Here is a 19,062-nt window from a genome sequence, read left to right as displayed (position 1 = left end):
ACGACACTCTATATTAATAGCCACCTATTACGTAATTGATCTGTCCAAAGCCACGCACCTCCTTCGCTTCCTATACACAGGCTTTTTTTTTCATACCATCAGTCCCAAATATATCACACACTCAAAGTCTTTTGGTGATACTATAGTAGCCGCTTAGCTCAAGCACTTATTGTGACTATTTAACAACATCAGTTGCCTCACGGTCGTTCCCGTCCCACCCACCTACCCACCGTCGCTACTACTATTCTTATTCCTTGGTGGTGTTAAGTCGTATTGTCTTGGTGTTAGTATACCTTGTTTTCTTAGTCGGTTTCTGTTTTCTTATCATCGCCTTAACTGAGTTATTGTCGTTCTAAGTCCGCTAGAGGCCTAGTAACATTGACATCCTCTGCTGCCGCCTCAAGTCCGCTCCCATAATCATGAAGCTGTTCAACTCTTTATGGATCATAGGGTTAACCCTAGTCACATTCTTGTCATCCCCTGTGACCGCAAGAAGAGCTCTATCCTCCCGTTCGTTGGTGACTTGCATGGATAACTCCAAAATATCCCCCACATACTTTAACGTTACGTTTAACCCCGATGACGGATCCTTACATTACCAAGTGGACTTAACCACAGAATTGTCTTCTTATGTCCGAGCAAGTGCCCAAGTTTATGCTTACGGGTTCCTTATTATCTCCAAAGACTTGAACTTGTGTGACATGGGTTGGAAGCAGTTTTGTCCCATGTATCCTGGTTCTATGCAAATCGAATCCATTGAATATGTCTCCAAGAAATACATTGATATGATTCCCGGAATAGCCTTCACCGTGCCCGACATCGATGCCGTATTGAAGTTGCTGGTCTATGACATTAGCAGTGGTGAAAAGTTGGCTTGTGTCCAAGCAAGTTTCTCTAACGGTAAAACTGTGTCTCAAACCGGTGCCAAATGGGCTACGGCCGTTATCGCCGGATTGGGACTCCTTATTAGTGCTTTATTATCAACTTTTGGTAACTCTAATGCAGCTTCTCATATTTCTGCTAATGCCGTGTCGCTCTTCCTTTACTTCCAAAGTGTGGTCGTAGTGTCTATGCAACATGTGGAAAGAGTCCCTCCCATTGCTTCTGCTTGGGCCGAAAACTTGGCTTGGTCAATGGGGTTAATTCAAGTTCTGTTTATGCAAAAGATCTTTAGATGGTACGTACAAGCCACGGGGGGGAATCCAACCACTTATTTTCTTGGAACCTCAAAGCAAATCTTGGTGCAAAGATCTTTGGACTATTTGGATTCATTGCATGAGTTAGTTAGAAATAACTATGTGATGCCTGCTAAAAGAGCTTTGGATTTCTCTTTGAAATCAAATTCAAATTTAATTGTTTTAAGAGGTATTAAACGGATTGGTTTCAATTCTCATATCGAGCCTACTTCGATAGTGGTCACGGGGTTCACCTTCTTTGTCTTGTGTGGATTTGTGTTGACGATTATCATTGTCCTAATCAAGAATGCGGTCACATTGTTGATCAGAATGGGTAAACTTCAACCAACAAGACTCTCACACTTTAGAACCCTGTTCACCAATATCTTAAAGGGTACCTTATTAAGGTACATTTACATTGGGTTCACCCAATTGGTTATCTTATCACTTTGGGAATTCGTACAACAAGATTCTCCTGCGGTAATTGTTTTGGCAGTTCTTTTCCTTATTCTTTCCCTTGGAATGATTCTGTATGCACTTTATAAAACCTGGCACTATGGGAAACTCTCTATTCAACTTTATAAGAATCCAGCAGCTATTCTTTATGGTGACTCCGGAGTTCTTTCCAAATTCGGTTTCTGTTATACCATGTTCCATGCCCTGAAATACTGGTTTGGAATCGTTCTTGTGGTGTATACGTTGGCTAAGGGGATTTTCGTTGGGTTATTCCAATTCTCCGGTAAGGCATCATCTTTGGCGTTATTCATTATAGATTTGGCTTACACCATCTATTTGTTTATGAGTGCTCCTTATTTGAACAAGGCCACCAATATTATTAACTATACCATGTCCATTGTGATTACGTTAAATTCATTTCTTTTTATCTTCTTCTCCGATGTGTTTGGTCAACCAGCACCTGTGGCTTCAATTATGGGGTGGGTATTTTTCATTCTTAATGCCGCCTTTTCCTTCTGTCTTTTGGTATTGATTGTGGTGTTCATTGTGTATTCAATCATCTCCAAAAACCCAGATGCCAGATTTGCACCTGCAAAAGATGATAGAGCATCGTTCCAAAGAATGTCGTCCATGAGAAACCCAAGAAAGAGAGCGTCGACTTATGCTAGTGGCACTCCAAAGGGTGCTTCCCTGGAAGATGTTGCTAATGATGAACTAGCTGCCTTGGGGATCGCTGCGCAAGACCATACCAAGGATTGGGAAGGTCAAATGTATAAGTTGAACAATATTTCCGAACAGTTTATGAATAATGTTGATAATGAGGACCCTCTTCGGAACAGGAGTTACTCCAATCTTGATAATGATAGTGTGGCCAAATTAACACCCTCAACCGAACAACAACGGGTGTTTATGAATGAAGACATGAATACATCATCATCATCTGGTGAAGAAAAGGATGGAAGTTCCCATGAAGTTGAAAAGGATTTGACCAGCAATAAACAGAGATTATCCATGTTGAAATCCAGATGGTTAAAGTTCGGAGGAAAGGAAAATAGCGGTATTAACTCCGAACGTATAGAGGAGAACACTGCTCTCACTGCTGGCAATGAAGAAGATCATCCATTAGAGGCAAACAAATATAATGACACTGCTAAGGATAGTTTTCCAGAAATGACCACTTCCCCTCATAAAGCATTTGAAGAACATAAGCGTGACATGAGCTACAGTTCCAACATTTCAAACATGAGCCAGCAACCAATGGGAACCAGGAACATCATCTAAAGTGGGGGACACCCACTAATCTGTACAATATTTTATCCGTTCAATTTTGCGACATTGTTATGAGTATATTATTATCTTTTTTTAGTCTTTGTCTTGTAGTTGGTCCCAAGGCCTTTGAAGATGGTGTAATGTCGCCGTTGAAGTCGTACGGTTCCATCCACCTAATAGAACCGCACCTTTCTGGAAAAGCGACATTCTTCCAGCCATTTCAATGATCATGTCTTTCTTCAAGTGAAGCTTTGCAATCTGTGCCTTATTGTTGGCTATGAGTTTTTCCATTTCAAGCGGGTTGGTGATTTGGTGGAACCAATTGGCCGAAGCACTTAGTGCCAGGGCGACGATATTGGCGTCGGCTTCGGAAAAACTATACTCTTCAAACACATCAATTAATGCGGCCCACTTCCGCTTGTAAACGTCTGGAGTATCCGATAACCTGAACCGTAAGTCCCATGGTGTGGCAGTGGCAAGATACGGAACTCTGTGGGTCAACGCAATGGGTCCAACAAAAGGGTTGATGTTATATGTGACCGACTGCGACGTAATGTCTTGTGCGATGACTGGACCTATGGGGACGAGCAAACTTTTGTCTGTAAGCGGAATATCTAAGGGCATGGCCAAGGACTTTATGTCTGGAATGAAAGCGTTATTATCTACGTGGTTCTTTAGACTTTTATCCGGAACGGAATATTGGTACATTCCTCCAACAAACGTGGAGGGAATATAAAATTGTAGATCTCGTTCGGCGTATCTCTTCCTTCGGGCAAACTTATAACAAGCCAAATCTCTTAAAGCCCAAGCCAACGAAGCTTCAGGCGTGGAGGAAAGAATATCTTCAAAATGATCCGACAGCTTCTTACCGGAATAATTGATGAACCCCAGTTGAAACGTTTTCTCCAATACTCCATCCACCTTTTTCCGTAAGAGATTGCCAACTTTGACCAACAACGAAGTCTCTTGTTTGTATTCAATGTTGGAGGCACTTATTTTCCCACTGAGTTCGATGTTCTTAACCGTGTCGGCTGTTCGGTAGTTTAAGGGATCTTTTGGTGGTGCTTGTAGTACACAGAATGCTTGCCTCCAGAAATGGTTACCTTCCTCGTCGTCTATGGGGAAATACTTCTCGTAGTCCACCTTCCCTTCCACACAATGAGTGATAGATATAAAGGCACTATTGGTTGGCGGGAAAAGACCCGTCCATTTATATACTCGGTCTATTTTGAACCCGGTAAAGGGGAATATTATGGAGCGCTTATATCCATCGCTGCATGCATTCTTCTTGTTGTCTTGGAAGACCCAGCCACCTTCGCAACAGGAGGATAACAGTAGTATGAAAAGAAAGGGAATAATGTACATATAAAGCAGTAAATATATAAATGTGTGTGTGTTACTGTTAGCGCCAATTGCTGCAAAATAAAATAGTTCCTTATAACAATTGCACAAAGCTGAAGATTACCCTCGGTGTCCCCCGGACTCGCCTCGGATTATATAGTGTTCCGGTGCGATGAGCATCTTATGGAAAAAAATTAGCAGCCTATACTAAGCATTGTTATAACACACATTCCTAGTACATTCCTAGTACATTGCTGGGTGGATTAATTGCAATGGAACAAGCCAATAAGCCCCACAGAGGGGAGCCCAAAAAGAATAGTGCCAAAAAGAGGTTGCATCAGAATGGACAAAACGTTAAAGCATTTGCAGTGAATGCCCCAAGGAAATTGGAACGGATGGCAAGAAGATCTCATGATGTTAAGGAGAAGAAGTTACATGTTCCTATGGTAGACAGAACGCCCGATGATGATCCTCCTCCCGTCATTGTGTGTGTAGTGGGACCCCCCGGTACCGGTAAGACGACATTAATCCGGTCACTTGTTAGAAGATTAACCAAGACCACCTTGACGGAGATCAAAGGACCAATCACTGTTGTCAGTGGGAAGCGGAGAAGATTGACGTTTATGGAAGTGAGCAATGATCTCAATTCCATGGTAGATGCTGCCAAAATCGCCGACTTGGTGTTATTACTTGTTGATGGTAACTTTGGGTTGGAAATGGAGACCATGGAGTTCCTTAACATAGCCCAACATCATGGGATGCCTAGAGTTTTGGGTGTCGCCACGCATTTGGACTTGTTTAAGTCTCAATCTACATTAAGAACGTCTAAGAAGAGATTGAAACATAGATTCTGGACCGAGGTGTACCAGGGAGCCAAGTTGTTTTATTTATCCGGGGTTATCAACGGTAGATATCCCGACCGGGAAATCTTAAACTTGACGAGATTCATGTCTGTTATGAAGTTCCGTCCTTTGAAATGGAGAAACGAACATCCGTATTTATTGGCCGACAGAGTAACGGATTTAACCCATCCTAACGATATAGTGGAGAATCCCAAGTGTGACAGACAAGTTGCTATCTATGGGTATTTGCATGGTACCCCCTTGGCTGCAGCCAATGCACATATGCACATAGCCGGGATGGGAGACTTCTATGTTCATTCCGTGGAGAAGTTACCGGACCCGTGTCCTACACCTTATTTTGAACAACGGTTAGAAGACATTGAAAGAGAACGGGCCAAGGCTGCAGCTGCGGCCGGAGAAACAGTTGCACCGGTGACCAGAAGACGGAAAAGATTGGAAGACAAGCAGAAGATCATATATGCCCCTATGTCCGATGTCGGGGGTGTTTTGGTTGATAAGGATGCCGTCTACATTGATGTGGGGGAGAAGGAGTATTTTGTCAAGAGCGAAGACATGGGTGAGGGAGAGAAGTTGGTTACTGATTTACAGGAGGTAACCAAGACGGTTCAAGAACGGTTTGAAGAAGGACCAGGGTTGAAGTTGTTCAGTGAGTCCAAAGAGATTAAGGGTAGAGGTGGAGTTGATGATGATGAAGATGAAGAGCATGGTTTATTGTCTGATCTTGAAGAAGGGGATGAGGAAGACTTGAAGCAGGAACAAGGAAGGAAGCACATGAGAAACCCAAGATTATATGGGAAGTCTATACGTGAAGATGATGAATTTGACAGTGAAGAAGACGATGATGATGATGATGATGATGATGATGATGATGGACTAGAATACAATGAACATGAGCCCAAGTTGATTGAAGTTGACTTCGATGATAATAAGTACAAGGAGAACGACTTGGAGTTTGCGGAAGATTCATCGTTATCTTCTGATGAAGAAGAGGAGAACGGATATAGGAAGACTGCAGCCAAGTTGAAGATTCTGGTTCAACGGAGATGGGACATCAATAAGTTGATTTACTTGGACAATATTGAGCCTTCTGAGGTCATTCGTAGATGGAAACAGCATGAAGAAGAGGATGAGGAAGAAGAAGATATTGAAGACGATGATGATGACTTTTTCAAGAAGAAGCAGACAGCTTCAACCACCGAAGATTTGGACAATTTTATTCCTTCCTTTCCTCCGCTTGAAGACTTAAAGAGGAAGTTCAATCCTGATGGTGGTGATGATGACGATAATGATGATAAAGAGTACGAAAATGGGTATCAAATCTTGAAGACCAGATTATTGGTTGCACCTAAGGTAACTGACGAGAGCTCTGAAGGAAAGGAGGACGTTGGTGACGATGATGAAGAGGTTTATGGAGACTTTGAGGATCTTGAAACTGGTGAAAAGCATGAGGAAGTAGAAGAAGATAAGAAGGACGACTTTGCTGATTTTGAAGAGGAAGAAAAGAAGGATGAAATGGGAGTCGAGGACGAGAATTTATCCGTTGAAGAGAGAAGACAGTTGAATGCTTCTAAAAAAGCTCAATTGAAGATGCAATTTGAAGAAGAAGAAGACAGAGAGTTCGGAGCAGACGATCCAGAAGGTGACACTGAAGCCGACACTTGGTATGAATTCCAAAAGAATAAGATGGCCAAGCAATTGGAAATCAATAAGGAAGAGTTTGATCAAATGGACGACACCACCAGAGTCAACATTGAAGGGTATAGAGCCGGCTCGTATGTGAAGTTGGTGTTTAAAGACCTCCCCTGTGAGTTTATCAACAACTTACAACCGGAATATCCCATCGTATTAGGAGGTTTGTTAGCCACTGAATCCAGATTCGGGATCATGAATGTCAGAATTAGAAAACATAGATGGCACAAGAAGATCTTGAAATCACAAGACCCGTTGATTTTATCTTTAGGTTGGAGAAGATTCCAGACGTTACCCATTTATACCACATCAGATTCCCGGACCAGAAACAGAATGTTGAAGTATACTCCGGACCATGCATATTGTTTTGCGTCATTCTATGGGCCATTGGTTGCACCTAACACAACATTTGTCGGGTTTAACATTATCGACAACAAGTCCACCACCGGGGCATTTAGAATTGCAGCCACGGGGATAGTGGAAGAGCTTAACTCTACCGTCGAAATTGTTAAGAAGTTGAAATTGGTCGGGTATCCTTATAAGATCTTCCGGAACACAGCTTTTGTCAAGGATATGTTTTCCAACAGTTTAGAAGTGGCCAAGTTTGAAGGGGCAGCTTTAAGAACTGTTAGTGGGATCCGAGGTGAAATCAAAAGAGCATTATCGAAACCTGATGGACATTTCAGAGCGACATTTGAAGATAAAGTCTTAATGTCGGATACCATTTTCTTGAAGACATGGTATCCTGTTAAAATCAAACGGTTCTATAATCCCGTGACATCATTGTTGATGTCTGAACATGGAGAATGGAAGGGGATGAGATTAACCGGACAAGTTAGAGCCGAGAGGGGTGTAGAAACACCTTTATTGGCTGATAGTGCTTATAAGAAAATTGAACGAGTTGAACGTAAGTTTAACCCATTAAGAGTCCCTAAATCACTTAAAGCCAATTTACCTTTCAAATCCCAAATTCATGAAATGAAACCTCAGAAGAAGTCGACTTATATGGCTAAAAGAGCCGTGGTGTTAGGGGGCGAGGAGAAGAAGGCACGTGACTTAATGCAAAAGATAGCCACTATCAAGAAGGACAAAGAAGTTAAACGTCAAACTAAGAATCAAGACAAGTTCAAGGAGAAACTCAAGAAGATCGCAAAGAAGGAAGAGATCCGGAAGGAGAAAGAAAGAGAAAGAAAGAAGGAATATTTTTCCAGAGAGGGGAAGAAGAGATCTCTGGGTTCATCCGATGGTGATTCTCATAAGAAGAGAAGAGCATAGAATAGCATTTATATGTACACAATATATGTTCATGTATTTATACCAACACAATGTAAGGTGTCTATTTTAACCTATCTGGTTGGTGCACGACTCTACGCAATTTATTTGTAAATGATCCGTTAGTTTTTGCGATGTAGAAAGCAAAAACCTCAAACGATTATACACACACACACTTGCATACTTTTAGAGTTTATCCGTTATTTGATATTGAAAGCTAGAATTATTAACCCGAGTGGCAAGCATAAACTATCCTATTGAAGAGATATAGACAGAAATAGATAGACAGAGAGTGTTCGTGTATATATATATTTATATGTGTATGTGAGTGTAAGTGAGAAGGATTATACGAGCTAAAGCACGACATAACTAAAACTAAAGTATGCTGGATATTCTCTTGAAGCCAACACAACAAACGTTTGTTGATGATCCTGAATCATTGGACGAGACATCGGCAGACGAGTTGGTATTTGATTTCAAACATGATATCAAAGACATCAATAAGCTTCATGCTTATCATGCTGTTCGAGTTCTTAGTACAACGGTCAATGAGATTATCCGACTTCAAAGTCGACCGGACTTACTCCTGGAGTTCCGCAGGATGCAGCTAGCCAAATACAACATAGGTGTGGATGAATACACTCCTCCTTCGCCCTGTGCCAGTAACCCGACACTTTATCAGCCTGAACCCAAGATCGCATCGTGCAAACCTACGAGACCCACTACAACGGTAGAACGGATTTTCCCTGAAGACGTTAGTCATAGAAATGGAGAGGAGAAACGGAAGATCTCCGAGGTCATGAGGTCTCAAACTCCTCCGTTATCTCCGCCGTTGAAGTTCTCCAAGTTGAGAGACAACTTTAATGACCCTCCTCCGCCTCAGTTATCTTCTGGGGCGGTTACTCCCACAGAAGAGGATCCCTTTTACGATCGCATTATCAACTATGGTCACGATGACAGTGGGTTGCAAAGCACCAGCACCACCAGTTTGGATGGTGATGATGACGATGACGATGACGACGAACATGATGAATGTGGTCCGTATATCCCAATTGAAGAGTTGACAACCACAGCTGACTTGGACCCTCATAATGTTCTTGATAGGACCGACGAATGGCTCCGGAAGGAGTTGAACTACAACATGACTTCTAAAATCACCCAACAAAATGGCCACTTGCTAAAGTTGTTTGATTTGATTAAGAAACCTCCGTTGTCTATCGAAGACTTTCTAAACCGGATAAAAACGTATTCTCCCTCGGTCTCAGTTAGTTGTTACATCCATAGTGCATTTTTATTGTTCAAAATGACCATTTTGTTGGACGTTATTCCGTTAACAGATTACAACGCTTATAGGTTTATCCTTGGAGTCATTAGATGTTCTACCAAGAAGTTAGAAGATGTCTACCAGAAACAATCGGCTTTTGCAACCGTTGGTGGTGTAAGTCAAAAGGACTTGTTTAAGATCGAGGTGGGGTTCTTATATTTAAGCAACTTCAAGTTGGTTGTTACTGAAGAGAACTTGAACTTTTATTTAAAGGAACATTTTACTGATTTGGTTGATTTCTGTAACCAGAAGTTGTCTGATTAAATTATTCATTGCATTTATTAAATTGGATTTATTGTAGAGTGTTTGTTATGTTTGCATTATTCGTATTCAAGATACGAGTTATATAGTTATTAGTATTTTTCAATGCATATCGTACTTATTATGGACCGTGATTTAGCTTTTAGGTTTCCAGTGCGTAGCTCGTATTTCCCTATATTCAGTTTCGGTATACGAGTCAACTATGAAATAAAAAATGGGTCCTTGAAAAGTAGTATAAGAATAAAAAATTATGCGAATTCTGTGGATCGAACACAGGACCTTCAGATTAACTGTGACTGGAGTTTCAACTTCAGTCTGACGCTCTCCCAACTGAGCTAAATCCGCATTTGAAGAAGAACCCACGGCGGGAGTCGAACCCGCAATCTTTTGATTAGAAGTCAAACGCGTTAACCATTACGCTACGCAGGCCACTTGCTGAATGAAAGGCGTATGCAACTTTTGTATGGACAGGATAGAAGTCTTATATGTGATTGGTAGCGCTTCACTTCTTACTTGACTACAGTCAGTTCTCTTTGAAGTATATCAAAATCATTGGTATGTGAGTCATTAGTCATTCAGTAAAAGGTAAATGCTTCAATTGTGAAAGGTTGCTAACACAAAACATGTCAAAGTAGAACTAGTACCTTATTTGAATCGTAGAAAGCTGTAAATGTTATACCTTCCAAATCAGTTAAGTAGGGTGCAGATGTAGTAGCATTTTAAGTCACTCTAAGAGGTTTAAAACTAGTGCTTTTTTGTTTTAATAGTTGTCTATTTGTGAATGTATTTGATAACTTTTGTTTTGTAAACCAAAAAGCCACACTATATTTAGATTACTTACACAATTGCTGTAAGTTTACAATGTTACAGTCATAGTGTCCAACAGGTATGATTTTGCCACCAAATGACCCATTTTTCTTTAAATAAGTACATAATCAGAGACGTGACGTAATACTTAGAATCTCCTCATTTTAACTGTCTAATTGATAGAGACATTTTATCGTTAAATCCCCCTTTAAGTGACTCATACAAAAGGATAACAAAAGGATAAGAATCTGTTCTTAACGTAGTAAACGACAGTATGCAGGTACACGAAAGCTTCGATGCATTGGAACTGCACGTTGCCCCAGTTCAGGTATATCTATTAAGGGAGATAACCATACCCCGTTCATTTTGACACTGAATACCCCTTGATTCCTTTGGCAGTGGTTTCAATTACATATGAATAATCCTTCCTTTTAGATGACCAATTGGAGCATATGAGTCAGGGAATTTCAGTTGCTTTTAGGAACCTTTGGGGTCAAGATACGAGGAGCAGCTCACTTGTTGTATTCACATCAGATTCCGTATATATACGAGCATTATTGTTAAAGATGAGGAAACATCATACAAAAGCTAGACATTATAGTTCACCAGGTTTCCGAAGACCAACAACCATGTCAGACAATGATAATGTTATTAACTCCAATGCTCCAATACCGAATACTATTGTACCATCATTGATCCCAGCTAAACTAGATGATCTTTTACGATCTAATTTTTCTAGAAACCACTTGTTTAATCTAGGTACAGATTTGATAAAGTTGGATTTGTATCAGAAGTTTGGTCATATGACATCTGTTACCGGAGGTGGCTTTATCAAGACTTTAGTCCATAGCCTCTCGACGTTTGTTAAGGAAGAGTTTGAACCAGATCGAACTTCTGAAGCCGGTAACCGTCTTAGAGAATTGGTGTATCTAACTTCGAACTTGGACCTCTATAATGAGGACCTCCGTAGGGGGGAAGAAACGGGAATCTTGAATACTCATAATATTTCTGATTTTAAATGGTTTTTCATTGCCGCAGGGTATATGTTGGTTACGAGTTCCAAGGCCAAGATCGTACAATTCACGGAGTCATTAGCCGAGATTTACGCCAAAGCCCGGAAATACGAGAATTTGTTGACAAATCCCGAGAACCAACTTCAGAATGAGCAACAGGAACTCTTGGATATCTTAAATGATTACTATGAAACTGTTGAAGTCGATGAATCACTCATTCATAATGGCCCAAAACATATTACTATGTACTATGATGGCGATTATAAGGTGAAGTTGCCAGAGTTACCAACTATCAGGAACAAACAATTGTTAGTAAAGGCATTAATTCATAAAGAATTATACCGAGCATTTTTGACACCTAACCATCCCATAGCCACCAAATTGAAACATATAGGGTATACCGATTTGAACTATAGAAATTATATGGTGTTCCGCTATGATTTATCTTTCTTGGACGGATTGGGGGATTTCTTCTTGGAAAGAGAAGCCACCAACCTAATGTATAAGTTTAAGAACATGGCTCCATATAATAATGATGTTTCATTTGGGAATAGAACTTATAATATGTTGAAACGAATATTGGCAACTAATACTTTATTGTCAAGATTAGCTGCTGCTTATAACTTGCCATTTGCTTTAAAAGATACCGTTGTGCATACATTTCTCCAAACTTATATCGAGAAATATGATCATTGGTCCACAACTGCCACTCAGATTGACGAAGGTGGAATCCCAGATGATATAAGATACGAACAGGAATTCATAGCCGATTATTTTGAGGCATACGTTGGTGCAGTGTTTTTGGAAGATCCAGATAAAGCCCAGCTGTACGTAAATGAATTGTATATGAATATCTTGTTGCTGATTGGAGATAAATATAAGGAACGGGATCCTTGTTTATACAAGTATGGGAATTGGTGCACGGATATCATTGGAAGGAAGATTTAATTATAGGGCCAGGTAGTAAATCTTTATCTCATTTACGTGAGAATAAGCTCGAAAGTCGATTCTTCAGTTTAGGTGTCTTATACCGACTAACCTTCTTTGTAGTAATGAACTTTGCCGAAACATCGTTCTCATCTTCATCATTGGAGGATGAAGAATAACTACTCTCGTTATCGGAAGTAACTTCACTCTCAGAATCCAGCTCACCGCTAGAAACCGGAACAACCTTTTTGGGAATACTAGCAGGATTGGGTGAGGCACCATCATGCACGTCTGGAGTTCCTTTCTTCTGCAAATCTTGCAAAGATGTTAATGAAGCCAACGTTGGCTTCTTGATTGAACTTAGTAACCCAGGAGTATTCAAAATTGAAGTTGACTTTGTTATTGAACCCCCACCATTACTCAAGTTTGCACTTGGTGTCCGAAGGTTGGTTTCAAGTCTCTCATTAACTTTAGTTCTATTGGGTATTGGTGTTTTCTCCGTTGGAGAAGCTTGCTTGATCTTATTGACTGCAGGTGTAAAAGCCTTTTGTTTGACCCCGGTATGATCCAGTCTATTAGGCTGTGACATAACAAGACGTGGCTTTTTGTTCGAACGTGTCTCTGCTAAGTCATCTGACTCACTGCCAGAACTTTCAGATCTGTCTGACTCTGAAGATGATGACTCATGCAAATTCTTGGGATTTTTTGAATCCAAGTTAGGGGTGGACTTCATTGGCTGTTGAGTATTACTCGCTTTATTTTTTGTTCTCCTTTTCCTCTTATTAGTAGAAACTTCAGTGGGCCCAATGTTTGTCACTTTTGGTGATGCATGCAACAGAATGGCCGGAATGAATTCACGACCATCCTGTTTGATTTCAGTGGGTTTGAAGTTCTCTGGATCAGCTTCCAATTTAGAATAACCTTGAAGAACATTAAACAATGATTTGGTAGTTTCTGAAGTAGATTCTTGTACCTCTTGTTCAATACGGGATAACCTCGAATCATTAATTTTTCTAGGTCTTCCCGGTTTGGGATTCACCAGCGGAATTGAAGAAGTTGCTTGGTCTACATTAGTATCCTTACTACCGGAGATACTCATGGAATTTGGTACCAAAGCACTATTACCAGTGGTTTTGTTCTGCAGGTCAGATGATTCAACCTTTACTACTACGGTAGGAGCCGGAGCCGGAGCTGGAACTTGTGGCTTATGGGTATCCTTTAACATCGAGGAAGCTTTCTTTGCTGCTGCACGAGGAGCTCTGGTACCATCAAATTTTGGCGGATTGACCATATCAATTTGTAAATTTCTTTTCAATCGTTGCAAATTCCTACCCTCATTCCTAAAAAGATTTAGAACATCTTCTTTATCCATGGTTTCACCATCAACATTTGAAGGATCAACTTTCGCTGTTGCTTTCTCAATTTCATCAGAACTTTGGTCTTCATAAAATTCTTGTTCAACTTTTAACTCTTCCAAGCTGGAGTCTTCTTCAAACAGATCTTCCGAAGAGATGATCACCTTCTGTTGAGTCACACTTTTAGGAGATGATCCTTGAATGATTTCCGAATGAATCTGTGTATGCAATGGAACATTAAGCATTCCTGATGTTACTCTTTTACCTGAATTAGGAGTGGTGGAGGAGGAGGTTCCACTAAGATCAAATGATGGTTTGGTGACCCTTTTTTTAGGAATGATTCGAGATTGCAGTACATCATTTTTTTGAGGAGGAAGAGGAGGAGGCAACGAAACGTTACTATCGTTGTGATCTCCTCCTTGAGTGGAATTAGGATCAACTATAGTAACACTAGCATCTTTGGCCGTAGCAGATTTAAAGCCTTTTGGTTTTGTTACTTGAACTGTCTTAATCTTGACCCCATTCGAGGCAGTTGCAACAGGAGTATTAACCTTGGTAGTGCCTGTTTTCTTAGTTGGAAGTTTATGATTTGTAGTATGGAAATATTCGTCTGCAATATCATTTTGAGGTACTTCAACAAGTTCAGTTAACACGGGTGCTGGATTCGGCAATGGAGTACTTTGAATAACCGTACCAGATGATGATGCTGAAGATGATTTAGTTCGAGAAGATGGAGTTTCCAACACATTAAAAGTATTGGCATTAGTAGTAGGACTATAAGACATACGACGAGGTTTATAGACTTCATTTGCACATATCACTTGTATAACATCTCCGGAATCAAAAACATCACCGACGGTGAAATCTGGATCCAAGTCACATTTAGATTGATCTTGAAGACCAACTATCTCAAGTTGATCTTCATCAGGATACAACTTTGTAAATCGAGTGACGATTTCCTCCATCAATACCTTCAAGACTGTTTCTTCCAGTGTAAGATGAAGAAACCGTCGCAGCACCCCAGCACCAAGCACATCGGATGACGTCTTTACATGTGAAATGGGCACAACCACAACCTGGAGTTTTATCCTTGCCATTTAATGCAATGCTAATAACAGTAAGACAAGACTATGACAATGAAAACAGTAACAATAAGCACAGTAAGAAATACACTTTGTATTTGTGAGTATTTCTTTTTTCCTATGATAAATACAGTCACGTCTTCTTAACGCACTACTATGTGATTGGACGGTGGCTGAAATCTCTTCTAGTACTGTACTTCGTACGTCCTTTAGAAGTATACCAGTCGTATTCCTCATCGCATATTTACACTTAGAGTTTATTTGGTTTTGAAATATGGTTCTCCGACTTTGAGCAGAACACGACTTCGTTCTTATTTGGCTGCGAAATGTTGTCTCGTCTTCAACCTGATTAACAATGAAGACGTACAGGCAGTTGAATGTTTTATGGAGAAGTTTGGATTTCTCTTAGTGTCACTCAGTCGTCGTAAAAGAACCCTTTCATCTGGTGATTGTCTCTTCATCGTGACCGTTTCGCCCTTCTTCACTCATCCGAGCTCTATTCCCTTTCTCTTTGCTTCCTGGCGGAGACAGAGCCGTTTCTGTTCTGCTTCTACAGTAGAAATCAGTTCATACTCTTCATCATCATCATGGACCAAATCTCCAAACACTTGAGTAGCAGTAGGCAGATCAAACATGGGAGCCCACATTACAAGTGCACCATTAGCCGTGCCATGGATATATTTCGACAGGAACGGAGAACCACGGACCATGGCAGTGGTTCGATCCTGCTGTGCAGTGAATTTAGTGGACGAAGATCTATGTAACCGACATATCAATTTCCCATCGGCAGCTCGAAATCCGTAAACATCTCCATTGTCAGATGGGAAAAAGAGCATTGGGGAATTGGATTCATGACGATGGTTAAGTAGTAGAGGAATTGTTTGAGGATATTTGTTTCGGGTCAATGGACCAAAGTTTATAAGTAAATTTGTTGGAGGAGGTGAAGGCAGAGTCATATCCCACACCCTTACCTTATCATCGTTTCCTGCTGAATAAAGTAATGTGCCACTAGAATCCCAAGTCAAACCATTAACAGGTCCCAGATGTGCTTTAACTGAAGGTATTCGAATATGTTTGACATAATTGAATTCCGTTATATCATCGCCATCAGCCGTCTTCAACATATCCAAACGACAAAGACAACTTTTACTTCTTCGAATATCCCATATACGGACTTCCCCATCATATCCACCAGATGCAAGAACATTAGTATGTAGAGGGTGCCATTTTACTGACAAAGTCTTCCCCTTGTGACCCGAAAGTGTATGAGCGCTTGCAGCAGATCTGAGATCCAATAATCTGATAAACAGTTGATCCAGTCCTACAGCTACTGTTGCACTTTCCAGGACATCAATAGAATATACTCTTTGATCAACATTGAATTCATGTACTGGAGAGAATTCATTGGTGTCCCATACCTTTACCGTATGATCAAAAGAAGACGTTACAAACATCCCTGTGTCTCTTGGATACCATTGTATGCACAGTACGCCGTACGTATGAGCTGATTTACGAGGCACATGAATCAAGCGAGTGATTTTCTCTCCTTCATTGATCCCTTCACCTGAGTTTGTATCCCAAAGGTCAATTGACGAATCAGCATTAGCACTGAGAAGATACCGCCATTCTTGCTCTTCAAGTGATAACCAATTGATAGCCGCTCGGGTATTATTCTTTAAGGGGAACGCTCCTTTGACTTCTTTTAAGTTACTCTGACACACTTCTGTTATTGTAGCTGCATATTCATAGGGAGTAATGATTCCAACTCTTTGATCATGTAGTAAAGATTGCATTGAAAAAGCAGCATGAAGGAACTATAATATATATAAACACGCTTAATGTCATGAAAGTTAATTTAGCTTTAAGTTAACGATTTGCCTTGAGGATTCTTATAGTTGTCTGCTTCGAGATTCGAAACAGGGCGTTTCGGTGCACACACGACATCGAAAAATTTTAATGTATCTGGAAAACACGCTATAGGATTGATAGTCATCACCACTACAGTTCAAAGTATTATCAGTCATGTTAGATATCAACGCCTTCTTAGTCGAAAAGGGAGGTCAACCCGATAAGATTAGAGAGTCCCAAAAGAAAAGAGGGGCCTCTGTAGAGCTTGTGGATGAGATCATCAATGACTACAAGGAATGGACCAAGATTCGTTTTGAGTTGGATGAAATCAACAAGAAGGCCAATGCTGTTCAAAAGCTGATTGGTCAAAAGTTCAAGGCCAAGGAAGATGCCAGTGAATTATTGAAGGAGAAGGACGTTTTGGCCGAAAGTAAGAAGGCCTTACTTGAAAAGGAACAAGCAGCTGACAACCAATTACGTTTCAAGGTTAACCAAATTGGTAACCTTGTTCACGAATCAGTTGTTGATTCTATGGATGAAGAAAACAATGAATTGGTTAGAACTTGGGTCCCAGAAGGATTTGGAGAAGTTGGAGCCGTTGCCACTGCTACTGGAGCACCAGCCAAGTTATCTCATCATGAAGTCTTATTGAGATTGGATGGTTATGACCCTGAAAGAGGTGTTAGAATTGTTGGTCACAGAGGTTACTTTTTAAGAAACTATGGTGTATTTTTGAACCAAGCATTGATTAACTATGGGTTGAACTTTTTAGCTCAAAACGATTACACCCCTTTACAAGCCCCAGTTATGATGAATAAAGATGTTATGGCCAAGACTGCTCAATTATCTCAATTTGATGAGGAATTGTATAAGGTTATTGATGGTGATGATGAAAAGTATTTGATTGCTACTTCAGAACAACCAATCTCTGCTTATCATGCTGGTGAATGGTTTGAATCTCCAGCAGAACAATTGCCTGTTAGATATGCTGGCTATTCTTCATGTTTCCGTAGAGAAGCTGGTTCCCATGGTAAGGATGCCTGGGGTATTTTCAGAGTTCATGCCTTTGAAAAGATTGAACAATTTGTATTGACTGAACCTGAAAAGTCATGGCAAGAATTTGATAGAATGATTGACATTTCTGAAAGATTCTATCAATCATTGGGTTTACCCTATAGAGTTGTTGGTATTGTTTCTGGAGAATTGAACAATGCTGCTGCTAAGAAGTATGATTTGGAAGCCTGGTTCCCTTTCCAAAAGGAATATAAGGAATTGGTTTCATGTTCCAACTGTACTGATTATCAATCTAGAAACTTGGAAATTAGATGTGGTATCAAGCAACAGAACCAAACTGAAAAGAAGTATGTTCATTGTTTGAATTCTACCTTGACTGCTACTGAAAGAGCCTTATGCTGTATTTTGGAGAATTATCAAACTGAAGATGGTTTAGTTATCCCCGAAGTATTAAGAAAGTATATCCCTGGTGAACCTGAGTTTATTCCTTTTGTCAAGGAGTTACCCAAGAACTCGACCTCCCTCAAGAAGAACAAGAAGTGATATATACATTTTACTACAAGCATACTAGTATAAGCATGTATAATATACGCATGTACTAAACGCATGGAATATGTATAAGATAAGCATGAACTAATATATGCATGGAATATGCATCCAATATGCATGTACGAATAATATACGCACTAATAATTTATTAAACTGTATGATCTACTTTGAAGGCTCAACAGCAGCTACTTGAACCTCTTCCTTTTCCGGCTTTGTTGAAGAACGGAATTTTACATATCGGAACCCTTGAGCCAACTGGGCCAACTCATTAACAAAATGACACCCAAATAACAAATAATTCTGAGGTGTTACCGCTAACGAGTATCTCATAAACACTAAAGAATATACTATCAATGAACCAGTCATTGGGCCGGAAATCAATTCTGGATCCTTCTTTAAATCAAGAACAGCAGCAACAGGAATCCCGAAATTCGATACCGGTCCCCAGAAATGAGTTGTGAACACATATCTTAATGTCTTCTTAGAAAAGAGATTGTCTGTGAACTTCTTGAAGGCCAGCATATTATAGGATGGACGGATAAACTATGGGATGGAGAAATTATGAAGGATCTGATTAATAATCTATGACTATTTGATGGAATAAACAGGGATAAACGCTGACGTATATTCTAGTTAAAGGTTTTTCCGTAACTTGTCTAATTGAGTTAGTGTGATTGGGCTCGGACTTTCTCTGTACAGAAAATTTTGGTATAATTTTCATTACGGAACACTGAGTCCCCCGCGAAATAGCAACTTCACCAACTGAGTGGGGAACGACATTCTCTGCCCTCGGAATTCAAGATTCCTAGGGTACTCC

The 19,062-nt window shown here is 40.3% G+C and overlaps 9 protein-coding genes and 2 non-coding genes across 11 annotated transcripts; 5 read left to right on the top strand and 6 right to left on the bottom strand.

Moving 5' to 3' along the window:
* Positions 1-419: 419 nt before the first annotated feature.
* On the top strand, positions 420-2,912 carry FLC1 (putative flavin adenine dinucleotide transporter; the record flags this gene model as incomplete). Its single annotated transcript, XM_043194872.1, has 1 exon — positions 420-2,912. The coding sequence occupies one exon, from the start codon at positions 420-422 to the stop codon at positions 2,910-2,912; it is 2,493 nt and encodes an 830-aa protein (XP_043050623.1).
* An 81-nt stretch (positions 2,913-2,993) lies between these two features.
* KQ657_004191 (uncharacterized protein) lies at positions 2,994-4,265 on the bottom strand (the record flags this gene model as incomplete). The annotated part of the gene is made up of 1 exon (XM_043194871.1): positions 2,994-4,265. The coding sequence occupies one exon, from the start codon at positions 4,263-4,265 to the stop codon at positions 2,994-2,996; it is 1,272 nt and encodes a 423-aa protein (XP_043050622.1).
* A 248-nt stretch (positions 4,266-4,513) lies between these two features.
* On the top strand, positions 4,514-8,068 carry BMS1 (GTPase; the record flags this gene model as incomplete). The annotated part of the gene is made up of 1 exon (XM_043194870.1): positions 4,514-8,068. One exon carries the CDS (start codon positions 4,514-4,516, stop codon positions 8,066-8,068), a length of 3,555 nt encoding a protein of 1,184 aa, XP_043050621.1.
* A 379-nt stretch (positions 8,069-8,447) lies between these two features.
* KQ657_004189 (uncharacterized protein) lies at positions 8,448-9,653 on the top strand (the record flags this gene model as incomplete). Its single annotated transcript, XM_043194869.1, has 1 exon — positions 8,448-9,653. The coding sequence occupies one exon, from the start codon at positions 8,448-8,450 to the stop codon at positions 9,651-9,653; it is 1,206 nt and encodes a 401-aa protein (XP_043050620.1).
* A 248-nt stretch (positions 9,654-9,901) lies between these two features.
* KQ657_004188 lies at positions 9,902-9,995 on the bottom strand. Its single transcript has one exon. It is a non-coding gene; the product is annotated as a tRNA-Phe (tRNA).
* An 11-nt stretch (positions 9,996-10,006) lies between these two features.
* On the bottom strand, positions 10,007-10,079 carry KQ657_004187. Its single transcript has one exon. It is a non-coding gene; the product is annotated as a tRNA-Arg (tRNA).
* Positions 10,080-11,023: 944 nt separating this feature from the next.
* On the top strand, positions 11,024-12,418 carry KQ657_004186 (uncharacterized protein; the record flags this gene model as incomplete). Its single annotated transcript, XM_043194868.1, has 1 exon — positions 11,024-12,418. The coding sequence occupies one exon, from the start codon at positions 11,024-11,026 to the stop codon at positions 12,416-12,418; it is 1,395 nt and encodes a 464-aa protein (XP_043050619.1).
* A 28-nt stretch (positions 12,419-12,446) lies between these two features.
* Positions 12,447-14,849, bottom strand: KQ657_004185 (uncharacterized protein; the record flags this gene model as incomplete). Its single annotated transcript, XM_043194867.1, has 1 exon — positions 12,447-14,849. One exon carries the CDS (start codon positions 14,847-14,849, stop codon positions 12,447-12,449), a length of 2,403 nt encoding a protein of 800 aa, XP_043050618.1.
* A 470-nt stretch (positions 14,850-15,319) lies between these two features.
* Positions 15,320-16,627, bottom strand: KQ657_004184 (uncharacterized protein; the record flags this gene model as incomplete). The annotated part of the gene is made up of 1 exon (XM_043194866.1): positions 15,320-16,627. One exon carries the CDS (start codon positions 16,625-16,627, stop codon positions 15,320-15,322), a length of 1,308 nt encoding a protein of 435 aa, XP_043050617.1.
* A 229-nt stretch (positions 16,628-16,856) lies between these two features.
* SES1 (serine--tRNA ligase) lies at positions 16,857-18,239 on the top strand (the record flags this gene model as incomplete). The annotated part of the gene is made up of 1 exon (XM_043194865.1): positions 16,857-18,239. The coding sequence occupies one exon, from the start codon at positions 16,857-16,859 to the stop codon at positions 18,237-18,239; it is 1,383 nt and encodes a 460-aa protein (XP_043050616.1).
* Positions 18,240-18,407: 168 nt separating this feature from the next.
* On the bottom strand, positions 18,408-18,767 carry MPC1 (pyruvate transporter; the record flags this gene model as incomplete). The annotated part of the gene is made up of 1 exon (XM_043194864.1): positions 18,408-18,767. One exon carries the CDS (start codon positions 18,765-18,767, stop codon positions 18,408-18,410), a length of 360 nt encoding a protein of 119 aa, XP_043050615.1.
* Positions 18,768-19,062: the final 295 nt, after the last annotated feature.

The sequence above is a fragment of the Scheffersomyces spartinae genome, assembly GCF_019049425.1.
Source record: "Scheffersomyces spartinae strain ARV_011 chromosome Unknown scaffold_5, whole genome shotgun sequence".
NCBI lineage: Eukaryota > Fungi > Ascomycota > Pichiomycetes > Serinales > Debaryomycetaceae > Lizanozyma > Lizanozyma spartinae.
The sequence above is the reverse complement of the archived record's forward strand: the minus strand, read 5'-3'. Positions and strand labels throughout refer to the sequence as shown.